The 13,235-nt window shown below is 43.4% G+C and overlaps 1 protein-coding gene across 1 annotated transcript in view; it reads right to left on the reverse strand.

Moving 5' to 3' along the window:
• The window catches only part of CENPE (centromere protein E), a 3,008,010-nt gene that overhangs the window by 1,920,234 nt on the left and 1,074,541 nt on the right, over positions 1-13,235 (reverse strand). The window contains exons 21-22 of the mRNA XM_044063442.1: positions 10,534-10,668; positions 10,268-10,445 (exon numbers count right to left, since the gene is read on the reverse strand). Of these exons, the coding sequence (XP_043919377.1) occupies positions 10,268-10,445; positions 10,534-10,668 (313 nt within the window). The remainder of the gene's footprint in view (positions 1-10,267; positions 10,446-10,533; positions 10,669-13,235) is intronic.

Consider the following 13,235-nt stretch of genomic DNA (forward strand, 5'->3'; position numbering starts at 1 on the left):
TTGTGTGAAGAGCATCCATTGAAGGATTCTCATGTGGAATCTGGCTAATAGAAGTAGAGGGATAGCAGCCGCCATAATCCCCAGTACTTTCAGAACTAATCTGGCTTTGACTCTGTTGCTGTGGAAGAGAAGAAAGACCAGTTTGCGTATGTCTGCTATTCTTTGGTCTGTTAGTCTCGCAGACATGTTGACTGTGTCTAGATTTGCGCCTATGAAGGTAATAGCATGACAAGGCGACAAAACAGACTTTTCGCAATTTATTGAGATGCCTAACTTTTGACAAATGCGAAAGGTGTAGTCTCTGGCCATTAGAAGAAGATGCTTGGTAGGAGCTGTGAGGAGCCAGTCGTCCAAATATGGAAACACCTGGAATCCTTGACGTCTCAGGTGAGAAGCTACCACTGCCATGCATTTGGTAAACACCCGGGGGGCAGTGGTGAGACCAAAGGGCAGGGCTCTGAATTGAAAGTGACTGGTTCCCAGCCGGAAGCGGAGGAATCTCCTGGAGCGTCTGTTCATTTTTATATGATAGTACGCATCCTGGAGGTCTATAGAGCACATCCAGTTTTCATTTCCCAATAGGGGTAGGATGGATTGTAGCGTGACCATCCGAAATCTTGTTTTCTTGACCGACTTGTTCAAGATACTGAGATCCAAAATGGGTCTCCAGTCCCCTGTTTTCTTTGGAACCAAAAATAATTTGGAGTAGATTCCGGATCCTTGCTGGTCTGCTGGCACTGGCTGAATGGCTTTTTGCAAGCAACTTTGATATTTCCAACGCTGCTTGATCCCTTTGAGCGGGTGGAACATCTGGAAGGGATTTTTTTGATTGATTTGGAATACGAAAGAACGGAATGGAATAGCCTTCGGAAAAGATGGACTGTACCCACTTGTCTTGAGTTAGGGATCGCCAGGCTTCTGGGTACAGTGACAATCTTCCCCCGACTGCCTCCGAAGGTGGACAGTCGGGCAACACCTCAGGGATGCTGGAAGTGCTCATCGGAAAAAGTTTCTCGATTGCCCTGGTTTACCCCCCCTGCCTCTAGGGCGACGTCTACCATTATTGTTCCCCCCTCTGCCTCTGGAGGGGAACAGACACTGTGCGTCAGGCAAAGTCCCTTGAGATTGTTTGCGGAACCACATTTCCCCACTTTTCTGGCCTTTGGGTAAGGCCTAGAAGGAGTAGAAAAACGGACTCCGACGGCAGAAAGAGTTTTGCCATCCGTCTCGCACCTCGTCAAGGTTTCTTTCACTTGAGGACCAAAGAGAGATGATCCATCAAACGGGGAATTAGTAAAAGACGTTTTTAAAGGGGTCCGCAAAATTGCATAGCCGCATCCAGGCATGCCGGCGTAAGGCACACCTGTCCCTGCGGCTCTGCTCGCTCCATCAGCCGCATATGAAAGGAGGCACATGGAGGAGTTAGCTATAGAGTTTAGGGTAGCCAGCTGAGCGTTCATCTTGTCCTGAAAACCCGCAGCTGTAGGATCCTTCAACATCTCACTCACTTCCTTGATCAAATCTCTTTGAAGACGAGTGAAATGGCATAGGTAGTTCAGCGAATGCATAGCAAAGGTCGCTGACGAAAACATCCGCTTCCCGTACCTGTCCATAGACCTAGGTTCCTTGTTAGGAGGATGGACAGGCACCGAAGGATCAGCTAGTTCCTTCTTAGTGGCAGCAGCTACCACCATAGCATCCACAGAAACTCCCTTGGTCAGAAATTGCTTATCTGCTGGTGCTGTTATAAACTCTGAAGGTCTCCTGGGGGTGGGGTCCACTGAGTCAGGAGCCGTCCAAGCCTTTTTTGCTACCACCTGCATGAGGGGGTCAAAGGGGGGGGGGACACCCAGGAGGTGGAAGGGCGAGAGCCAAACGCCTCAGGATACACAGATTCATCCTCTGAAGGGTTAAGGGCTGGCCAATTTCCCCTCTGTTTCAGGATCTCTAGAATGTCTGCAAAGGAGACATCTTCAGAAGGGGAACGGGGGGAACCCTCGGAATCCTCTAAATCTGTGTCAGAGGTGACAGACTCAGGTGAGTCTATGTGTTTCCTCTTACACTTTCTCTTCCTAGGGGGCTCCCCTGCCAATTCAGGAGAGGCCTCAGAAGAGGATGAGATCCCCACAGGGGATTCTTGAGGAGCTGGCTCTCTGCGGTCTGGGATGAGGGAGTGAGTAGACATAACCTGAGGCACCGAAGAGGGAGGGGCGGACGGAGCAGACTGTGGAGTTGAACCAGGTTCCAACACACTCCGCATGACCTCGAACGCACCCCTGTCAGGCAGAGCCAGAGGTCCCTGCTCCAAAAAGCTGAGAACCCCCCTCGGCACCGACAGTGATGGCTCCGAGGTCGATGTCGGAGCCGAACTCACCAGCGCCGAAGCACCGAGAGGGAGAGCGGGGTCGGACAAGGGTCCGATGCCACTCACCCCCTCGGAGCCGAGGGAAGTCCGGCGCCGAGATTCTTCAAAGGAAGAAATCGGAGCAGACGACGGAACCGAAGACAATTGTATCGGTTCCGACGCTACCACAGTCTTGGTTCTGAAACGCCCCGGCTCCGAGCTCAAAGGAGTCGGAGGAGGAACATTTTGAGGGATAGGGTCAAGCATCAACTGATGAGTCGGGCTCTGAAGCATTTGGGCCAGTGCCTCGGACTTAAGAAGTCGACTCACTACCCTCTGAAGGTCATGATCCGAAAGCCTCGATGATCTGGAGGAGTGAGATCTATGGCTCCGTTCAGACAGCAAGGGAGACGCTGGAGCCGAATGAATGGAGCCAAGGGACGATGACCTAGACCTCTTTCTAGATGTCGGTTCCGATGGTCTGATCGGAGCCGACCCAGGAATTTCCAATGCCTCGGCTCCAACCGGAGCCGAGGGAACCACAGAAGCAGTAGTCCGAGACTCGTAGCAGTAGGTTTCGAAGCCTTAGGCCTAGACTCAGAAGGTGGAGTCGAGGACCTAGAAGCCTTAGAGGGTTTGCCCGAAGTAGCAGTAGGGGAACCCTCAGACTTAAGCAAACCTCTTAAAATAAGTTTGTTTTTTCTTTCCTGCAGGACTCTAGGGCTGAAGCCATGGCATACAGCACAAGAGTCCTGCAGGTGTAAAGGTCCCAGGCAGTATACACAAGAAGTGTGACAGTCTGTCAGAGACATTTTCTGACAGCACGAGTCATACTTCTTGAAGCCTGAGACCTTTGACTCCTTAAGACATTTTCAAGGAAAGTGTAACCACACACACAAACACACCGATTACACTTTTCACAAGGTTAACTAAAAAAAGGAGATTAGTTCTTTTTTAGATCCCTAAAAAAAAACACATACACTCCACTAAGGGGATGGAAGGGCCCGAAGGCCTGAGGGAAGAACTAATAAGTTCTTGTGGAAAAAAGGGTGGATAAACAGGAAGGAAAGGGTCAAAATCCACTGAGTTAAGGGAAATAACTATAAAAGACTAAATTAAGGGGGTTTAAATTCACTATAGATTAATCTATAATAACTGACCTGAAGCCGGTAGAAACCATACACCTCGATCGCTGTAGCGGCAAACGAGATCTGGGGTAATACCGCCTAGCATTGTGGGATATAAGGGGAGCCTCGAGCCGGTGGAACCAACTCTTGAGCTTTTAGAGTGGCCGAGTCGGAGCCGAGGTCGGCTCCGAACCCATCCAGCAAGAATGAAGGCGAGATGGACAACTTAACATCATAGAATTATACAGGAAAAAGTACAAAAACTGTACAGAAAAGAAAACTACCAACGATGGTAGAAGGCATATAACCTTGTACTAACTCAAAAGGAGAGGGCAGACATCAAAGAGAGACAAACACAAATATTCTTTAGAGAAAGTTATAGATTTGTATAACATATAACTGAATTAACTCAGGAGCTCTGATGAATGCGTCTGTCTCGAAGTAGCAAACAAGATACGAGGTAAACAGGAGAGACGCATTGTGGGTAGAATTTAAGCTCGAGAGGTTTTGGTTACCATGAGCTGTAGTAACTTCGGAGTTGGTTCTGATATTCGGAACTGAACCCATCAGTCAAGGATAAATTAATATTGACATCAGATTGCTCGTTATCCAGAGCAGCATCTATCAACAGCCTTAATATCATCGGGCAAAGGTTGAAGCCAAAGCCAGGAATATCCCCTCAACACACAGCTAAAAGTAACAGCCCTAGAGGAGGCACCTGCTGCATCATAACTGCATTTACTAGCATAGTGAGCCACCTGAGAAGTCGTCCCTAACAAGAGGGCATAAGTCTTCCCCTCAGAGTCAGGAAGGTCAGAAATAACTTGACAGGCCTGAGATAAAAGAGCCAAAAATATATCTTAACATGGGTTTGAGAACTGACAACCCTAAAAGCAAGGGTAGTCAAGTTATATACCTTCTTATCCAGTCTTTCCATAGTTCTACTGTCTTTATCAAAAGGAAGAAACTTTGTATAAGGCAGTAACTTTGACTGCTTGTTAGATGCCACAGACAACAGAAGAATCAGCTGATGGGCACTTATAAAGACACTTGCAACCATTAGGTACCTTATAAAACCTTTTTTTTTTGGGGGGGGGGGGGGCAGGGGCCTGAGAATCAGGAGCCTGATATGTAGTATATAAAAGGCATCTAACAAGGCAAGCCAAGAACAGGAAGAATAGCAGTTAATCTAGAAGAGTCCATTTGCAGAAGCTCATACTATGTCTTCTGAACACCTCAGATAACTAGACACAATTCCATTTTGAAAATTCCATCATTCTGGAAATTGTGTCCCCAAACGAAACCTCCTTAAAAGGGGAGTTGGGACTAATTGCCTCCTCTTCCTCAAAACCACAGTCTAAGGGAAAAGGAGTCTGAGAAGAATAGGCAAGGGATTACTCTTCCTCAGAGGAATTTTGTTCCCTAGGCCTCTTAAGAGAAGACGACGGGGTGGTGGGGGTTGCTTGGAACAGGAACTCCTTGAGGAGGCTTCAAAGCCATAAGGATATTAAACAAATCTCCCCTCCCAAACATATTTATTATATTTACACACATGACAAAGGTAATCTTACATTTATATAAATGAAAAACATGCAAAATATCACTTTAGTTGCAAACAGTTTACATCACAAACACCAATGAAACAATTGCAGTTGTAATCATCATACATCACTTATAAACCATCCAGTCATAGTCAGTTAAGCATTACATAGCTCATTAAAATCCTGCGTCTTAAACCTCATTCCTGCTCTGCCTATATCCTTCTCACAATTCCCATTTTTTCCTATGTAGTTTGCTACTTCTCTTTTCAAAACATCCCAATTCCAAAGTGAAATTCTGCCATTCACTCCGAGGGTCCTTAGGAGCAGAAGAAACAGGTTTAGTTTTGTTATTTTTTTAAAGGAATGTCAGCCTTGGAAAACTTAGAAGGTTCAGACCCTGTACGACACTCTATAATGGTAGTCAGTACCTCCTCCCTAACCAAAATCACAGCAACACCCCTACGCATTCTGTAATCAGCCACGGTTCCCCCTGAACATCCGAAGTGGATGTCTGCAAGGCCTCCGGGGACATGTGTAAAGCCAAATCTATGCCGGCCTCCAAAGCTGCTGCTGCAGAGGAATCCAACAAAGGAGCCAGGTGATCTTCCGGGCTTTCATTAGCCTTGAGACAGATGTCTGGTGGAAGTGGCACAGCTGAAGAATCAGACCTAGCTTTCCTTGTCTTTCTTCACGGATGGCTGACACTCGGAGCAGGAAGTTCCTTGCATGGCCTCTTTTGCCAAAAGCTTAAAACATTGATTTTTTTTTCTAAATATATGGCCAACGAGAAAAAACAGACTATGTAGAGTCTTTGGAATGAAAGCCTGGCAAACAGAACAAGACAACAGTCGTGAGAAGCACCTAGACAAGCTAAACACTGCTTGTGATGGTCTTTATGAGACAATCTGTCCCCTGCACTGGCATTGACCCATTTCTGGATGACATGAACCCCACAAGTAACAAAAACAAAGGAAAAAAGATAAAACCCCAAAGGGGCATTTATCTGAAATGGCTTGGTGAACAAGCAAATGAAGCACGTGTTCAGACAGACAATCGACAATGGCATTCGGACTGGCAGCAAAGCTGTTCTGAGACTTGTACATTGAGACATCACCTTTATGCCCTACTCTGTACATGGGCAGCATGTGTTACACAGTGTATCTTTAGCAAGCTAAAGGCTTTGGTATACTGGCTGGATGTCGGGCCTCCCTTGACAGGGGATCCCAATTGTAAGGAATACCGCAATAGTGAAATGGAAGGACATCTTCCGTTACCATTAGAGATCCAAGTACCCTTGCTGAAGTCATGCTAACCTTAACCAAGTGGCAAGGATGAGTTCTTGTTTTCCTTTCATGAACTTTACAACAAACTATGGAATGAAAAGGAATTCAACCCAGAATATTAATACCATAAAGAGGGTAAACTCCAGTATTAAAGCCCCTCTATTCTACTGCTACAGAAGAAAAGGAAGACCACCATATTTTCTTAAGCAGTGAGAAGTTCAATCCTTGATATGCCCTCATTTCAATAAGACAGTTAAAGGACACACATACTAAAATCTGCAGCTCGTGGAAATGACTGTAAAGTGTGTGTACCAACTAGTTTACTTCCCCAAAGACAAACTGCTGAACAAGTGATGTCTTTCCGTGGCCCACTGCTAGATGAGAAACGCCTCTTTCCATGGAGAGGACGACCTTGAAACTTCTAGCTTAGTTAGATAGAAAACTAATCAGTTGTGTAGTAACAAGGAAAAACTAATGCTTCAAAATACCCTAAATCCCTCGGGTCCAGAATGACAACCTTTCGTTCCAAAAACCTCAGGTAGAGCTCCATACTCCAGAATAAAGCACACTCATTTGCAATGCACAAGAGCTGATGTTCTGTTATAATTCGCAACATTTTCAGCCAAAAGAAAACTTCCATCAGAAGACTGGTAGAGAAGGGTCAACAATTCAGAGCATAGCAATACGCAGTCTGTGAGTGCATAGCGGCTCTAAAGATACACATCAGTCCAGTGCAGCATCCACATTTGCAGATATGCAAAGTGACACCTTTAACATCAAGTTTACCAAGCCTCTTAACATGCAAAGGAACCTAAGCCTGGACCACATGCTGTTCCCTAATCCAGTTGGTCAGAGCAGCTTATCCAATGCCACACCTATAAAAGCAACCATACGAAGAGTAAGGAAGAGTTCCAAAAATGTATAGCGATTCGCAAGGATAAAGCAAAGGAGTTCCATTGCAGGGATGCTTACAGGGAGCCCCTACATGAAATAAAGTCATTAAGATAAGGGAACCCAATGAAAACACTCTCCTATAAGGTTTTGGCAATTTATGTTAACAAATTTAGCAAAGGGTGTGTGTGTGTGCGTGTGTGCGTGCGTGTGTGTGCGTGTGTGTAACACCTAAATGGCAACACTTTGTATTGACAAGATCCCACTACTGACAGCAGACTAGAGAAACCTCCAATGTGGTTCCAAGATGATCTGCCAAAAGGCAAATCATCATCAGGTTCAGCAACACTACCAAAGTGCTGCATGACAGTAAGAATATGAATTCCTTGCAGGGAAACCAAGTACATGTAAATATGTGCTGGTTTAAGTCGCTGAATTTAAGACCAGATCTTACTCGCCCATCCCCTTTGAGACTGGGAACAGTAGAAAATGAAAGTCCCTCCCCTGAAAGGGGGGGGGGGGTTCTGTACGTATTAAAGTCAATCTCCAACCCAGGGCATGAATTGAACCTAGCGTGCCTTTCAAAGAAATTTCCCTATTGCAAGCACACTTGATTCCTTTAGTTTATATACAGGAGGCTCTCCAATGGAGTCGTCCTCTTACTCTTCTGAGTAATGGCCCGGCCCAATAGACTAAATACATTTCTTTCTGCTTTGCCTAAACACACACGAAAACTAAAGATGGCTGGGCATATTATACCCTTTATGGTATGTACAGGAGATGTCATAGGCAAATGTGATGTCAGCCAGCTAGGGGGGAAGTTGCCCAGCTGTGAAAGTCTGACTGAACAAAGCTCAGCCTTCCACAGATCGCAAAAGTTATGTCTGCCAAATGAACTATACAATGAACAAAATGGTCTCTTAGACCAGAAATATCTTTCTAGGACACGCACGGTGGAGGAGTCCATTAAAGGCTGCAGAGTAGGTGGGGTCACATACTAAATGTGTGTGAGATTAATAAAGTTAAAGATGCACAATGGAGACCAGGCAGCAAAGCTCAAGCACAATGAGAACAAAAACAGTACATAAAGGGTCTAGTGCTGTCACCAGTCAATGGCTCAAGATGAGACACAAATTGCATCAGCCAAGGAAGATCACGTGTAATGTTAAACTGAGAGAGAGACATCCAAGTGCTTTGGCATGTCTTGCAAGTTTTCACTATTATGGGAGGCCCTGACTAGACCCTAATCAAGGCAAACCAATGAGTTCTGCTGATTCACTATGGAAGCCATGACAAAAAATTAAGTTTGAGTGCTACCCTCATGCATGTCAAACTCAGGGGACCACTTCAAGGGTATATGCTGTTGAAAAAACGCTCTGTGCAAGGGATTTCTTGTGCTGACAAACTATGCACACCCTCCAATGGTTGCTAGATGCAAACCTCACAGACCATCTCAAAGCCAAATGAGGTACAGGATGGGCGCAAACTTGACCCCTCGCTAGTAGCCAGATTACTAGTGGCATGAAAAGACAGTAAGGGTAATTTCTCAGATGAACCATCTAGGAAGCAGCTATTTCTCTCAGTGCTCCAGCAGCAGACTGGGAATTAAGAGACACCTTGCTAATCTTTGCTATGGACTCACTTGACAGCCATCTTGCAAGATGTCAGGTAGACCTACACAAGCTTTTTCTGCTTCGATCCTCAAAGGGTTGTACTATAATTCTGATATTTAAATGTTTGACATCCTCCTCCTCATTCAGGTAGCAGAGGCTCTTCTCAGTGTTAGTTTGGCTCATGTCTTAGAAGTAAAATTCTTCAAAGGTTTACATTTTAGGCACCAAATGCAAGACATATTTCCCACTGTGCCCATCTGAAGAATAAAGTCCAAAATGTGCAAGTGAAAAACAAAAAAAAAAAGGGGTGCTCGTGTGTGTTCGGAGGGGTGGGAGTGATGGGTCACAAAAGAAAGATATGATCTTTAGTTATCATAAGCACATCTGCAGGAGGCATGACCACACCTGAAAAGCAGGAATGAATCAGGAAAATTAGCTCAAGCTGGGGAAACTGCAGAAGATGAATTCCAAACACCTGACCAACTATAAACTTCCCAAATATCAGTTCTGCAAACTTTGCTTATTTAAACTTGTTTAGCAACAAGAAAAGACATAGGTTCAATGAATAAAATCACTGCATAAAAATACGTACCTATGGTTCATAACCTTAATGAAATCTCAAGATACTAGTGCAAGAAACCTTCAAGCATTGTGTGGCTGGTTGTAACAAACTCAAAATCTTAGCTGCTTATTATTTAATCTTGGCATAATGGACAGTAATGCAGCTAACAAACCAATCACTATCAACTAGAAACTATTAAACCACGCTATGCTGTAACATCTATTACCTTGTTCAGTGAAATATTTAACTAAAAATTGATTTTAATTTGCATCTATACCAGAATCTTATCACCAAAAGAAAAATATAAACTCCGTCAAATGGCATACATTTAGTACCACACACCTCCAGAAAAGTCCTCATCTACCATACAGACCAAATGTCATACTGCACACTGCTAAAACAAAACATTGAGGAAACTGTATATACGTAAGTGCGCGCACACAAACACACAACCATTTGTATCGTCACATATTTGAGTCATAATCGGTCAGCCTCAAAACAAACTTACTTATTCACTCAACACTATATGCTAACTTACTGACTGCTAACGTTACAGATAAGGAAGTTTTCTCCATGCCCCAAAGTTGAGCAACTTCAGTTAGAATATAGTGAAGAAAACTTGAGGAAAAAAAGAAAAAGACTTGTGAGTTTTTTTTTTAAATTGACTACTACAATAGCACTCCACAAACCACTATGGATTCAATATCCTGAAACCAAAAACCTACCCGCTCACTTATGCTTCCCTTGCCAGCACAATACATTAACAATTTTGCAGTACGAAAAACAGTCATGATCTCTTAAGTTGCCTTGGATGTGAAAGCACTGTAGTTTTATAAATTCATGTTCTTAAGAATTTTTTCACAAACACTGTAATTATAAATATACATAAACAGCACAAATGCCCACCTGCAGGAATTTTGCCATTAAGTAGCTGTCTTAATTCCATATTTTCATTAAATGCATCCTTAAGTTCTTTCTGACAATCAAACTGCATTTGTTTGAAGCGAGATTTTTCAGCTTGCAACTGAATTTGACAAGTCTGTAGGTCCTTTTCCATTTGCTGGTAAACAGAAGACAATTGTTCCTAACAAAAGAACACAAAAGTTAGACACTTCTTAGAAAACTGATGCAGAGAATACAAATGGATTCAGCTACACAGTTAAAAACGTTACCATTTTCTCCTTCAGCTCAAGATTTTCACTTCTAAGTATGGCAGCCTCCCTCTTAGAATCCAAAGTTAGCATTTCAGCATCTGTAACGGTTCTTTTCAGTTGGTTTACTTGCTCAAGTAGATCTCCATTCCCAGCCTGATTAAAACAAACATTAATAATGTTGTCACAATAGTTCTTGTATACTCCAACATAAACTTATTGTGCACATAGTGAATTAAAAAATCGTTTTCCAAAGTATCATCTTCTGGACAACAAAACAGAACAAACCATTTTAGAAACTTACGTTATAGCAGAAAATAGGCTTCATAAGCATAGCACAAATGTCTGATCAAAAACTAATACAAAATAAACATTTAAAAACAGAAAATATATGGGTAATACAGTACAGCTGGGTAGGCAATTTACCATAATGCCAGATGTTCGTGTGTAGTTATTTTTGCAGTCGTAACATGTAGGGGATTCCCTGTCACAGGCCTAATCAGAGGTTCATCCTGATAACACCATTCTTTCAAGACTATGCTGATGTCACCTTACCTCAGCCATCTTCATATACCTTCTGTTATAAATGGTGTTAACTCAAGCCATCTTTGGCACACACACCCACGCAGAGTAGAGCCATGCCATTACCACTCTCTGCTTTGATTTACCAAAGGGATGCAGCTCATAACAATGAGAATCTAAGCCCTCCTAAGAGGAACTTAAGCATGGTTACTGGAATGAAGGAGGAAGGCGTATACACAGTACTTAACCCAGACCCTCATGGTTCCACTGCAGTAAAAGGGAAGAGAGGGTGGGAAACAGGACTACAACAATGACAACATTTGAACATCTGCAATTAAAGCTGCCCACAGAACTGCACTACGTTCTACATAGGCCGCTGCTGCAGTCATAAGTTTGCCCAATCCAGGTGAAGTGGTTGACTCGCTGCTCAGATGAGAACTGGAAAAGGCACTAAAAGACAGCATAGGCAAACCCTGTCCATGTCATTGATATGTCTACCCTATCATGTTTTGAGAAAGTGTGAACAGGTGGTTGCTTCAAGAATACCTTGGGCACAAACCCATTTCAGATTAGCAGTGGTAACCTTTTGTAACACTTGTCGAATGAAGTCACTTTTCTTGCAGGGTCCTAAAGTGAAAGTTAATGCAATGTGCTAGCCACTTATTTTTTCCATTAAAAACCTTTGCTTGTTTTCTGCTATGGAAGCAGAATGAAAGATTCCATTTTTAATGACCTCAACTACCTATCTTTTCAACTTTATTCTGTGGAGTAAGACTAGAGTTGAATACCTTTGTTCAAGGCTACATCTGTAATAACTTTTGGCATAAAGGGTTACTATCTTTTTGGAACTGCAGAAAAGCTTTCATTCATTTATATATATATTTTTTTGCATATGGTGGTTAAGAGACTCCCCAGCAGAGGTGAATATCAGCACTGTTTACAAAGATTAAAAAATTATAGCTGCAGAAGACTGATCAGAAGGTGGTAAAGGTCAGGTTTTCCAACATGAAATTTAGTTCTCACTTTGGGGCACTGTCCTCCTGGGAGACTTCATATAGTATGCCCTTTAGGAATGGCTTCAATACTTGTCTGTATGCAACTGGAGAATCTAAAAATAAACACACTGAAGCATCCGACAGCTGTACCCTTACAGAGGTATAAGCTAAGCCTGAAGAGAACTCAAATACAAATACTGAAGAATGCTTGGCAGATCTTCCTGGCTTGAGTTTTGGTTCTCCTCCTCCTCTTGTACCACAGGTAGAACTTCTTCTATTTAAATAGGCATGATTTACTTGTAATTAGCTTTCCGGATTCCCTCTTGATTTTTACCATGTCCACAGAAAAAATAAGGAATCCACAGGGCAAGAAGGTCATTTCTTCAAGGCAGTTAGTCTGAGTGCGGACAGTTTGAGGCATATGGGGACCATATGCACAGCATCAGGAGCTTCACATGCTGATGCAGCATTAAGGTTTCTCCCATGTCATCTGGATCAGATGGGAGAGCTGGTGATGTCTGGGTCAGAATGGGGCAATTAAGACCATTTCTGGCCTTTCCTCCTCCAACCTTTTAACTACATTGAGGAGTATAGAATAGGAGAGAAGGCATAAAAAAACAGACCCATCCAACATAGGAAGCAGCCATTTACGGTCCAAGCATGTTTGAAGCACTGGATAAAAATGTTCACAGCTACAGTCTTATTAGAAAAGAGGTGTATTTCTTATACACACTGCTTTGGAGGACTTGCGATTCATCAGCTCTAGTAGACAGATGACATTCAGTCCCCTATCCAGGAGGCAATGGGATGCAGGGTTTGAAGGCTGGAAGTCATATGCTGGAGGGCTGTACTATGACAGCCCTAAGACTTTGCCAGTCTCCCTCCTCCTGTCATTTTCTTTCTTGTGCTACTTTTCTACCTTTTGACTGTTTACATTTTCCTGCAGGCTACCTTTCTACCTTTTGACTGTTTACATTTTCCTGCTTCCTGTAAGAAGGTCCTTGCTCAGAGAGGTACTTTCTTTTGAAAAAAGGATGATAAAACATGTCCAACTGGCTTTGTAGTTTTCCCTTTGTCATCCAGTTTCCTTAAACACATTATAAGATGTGGGTCCAAACAGCATCTCTAACCAAGGAAGCATTGAAGAGTGGTCTTCATATTCTCAGACAGGGATTGGGTCCCTCAGCCAGGAATGCCTGCTGATGA

Source organism: Protopterus annectens, chromosome 2.part1 (assembly GCF_019279795.1).
Source record: "Protopterus annectens isolate FY-2018-M chromosome 2.part1, PAN1.0, whole genome shotgun sequence".
NCBI classification, from domain to species: domain Eukaryota; kingdom Metazoa; phylum Chordata; order Ceratodontiformes; family Protopteridae; genus Protopterus; species Protopterus annectens.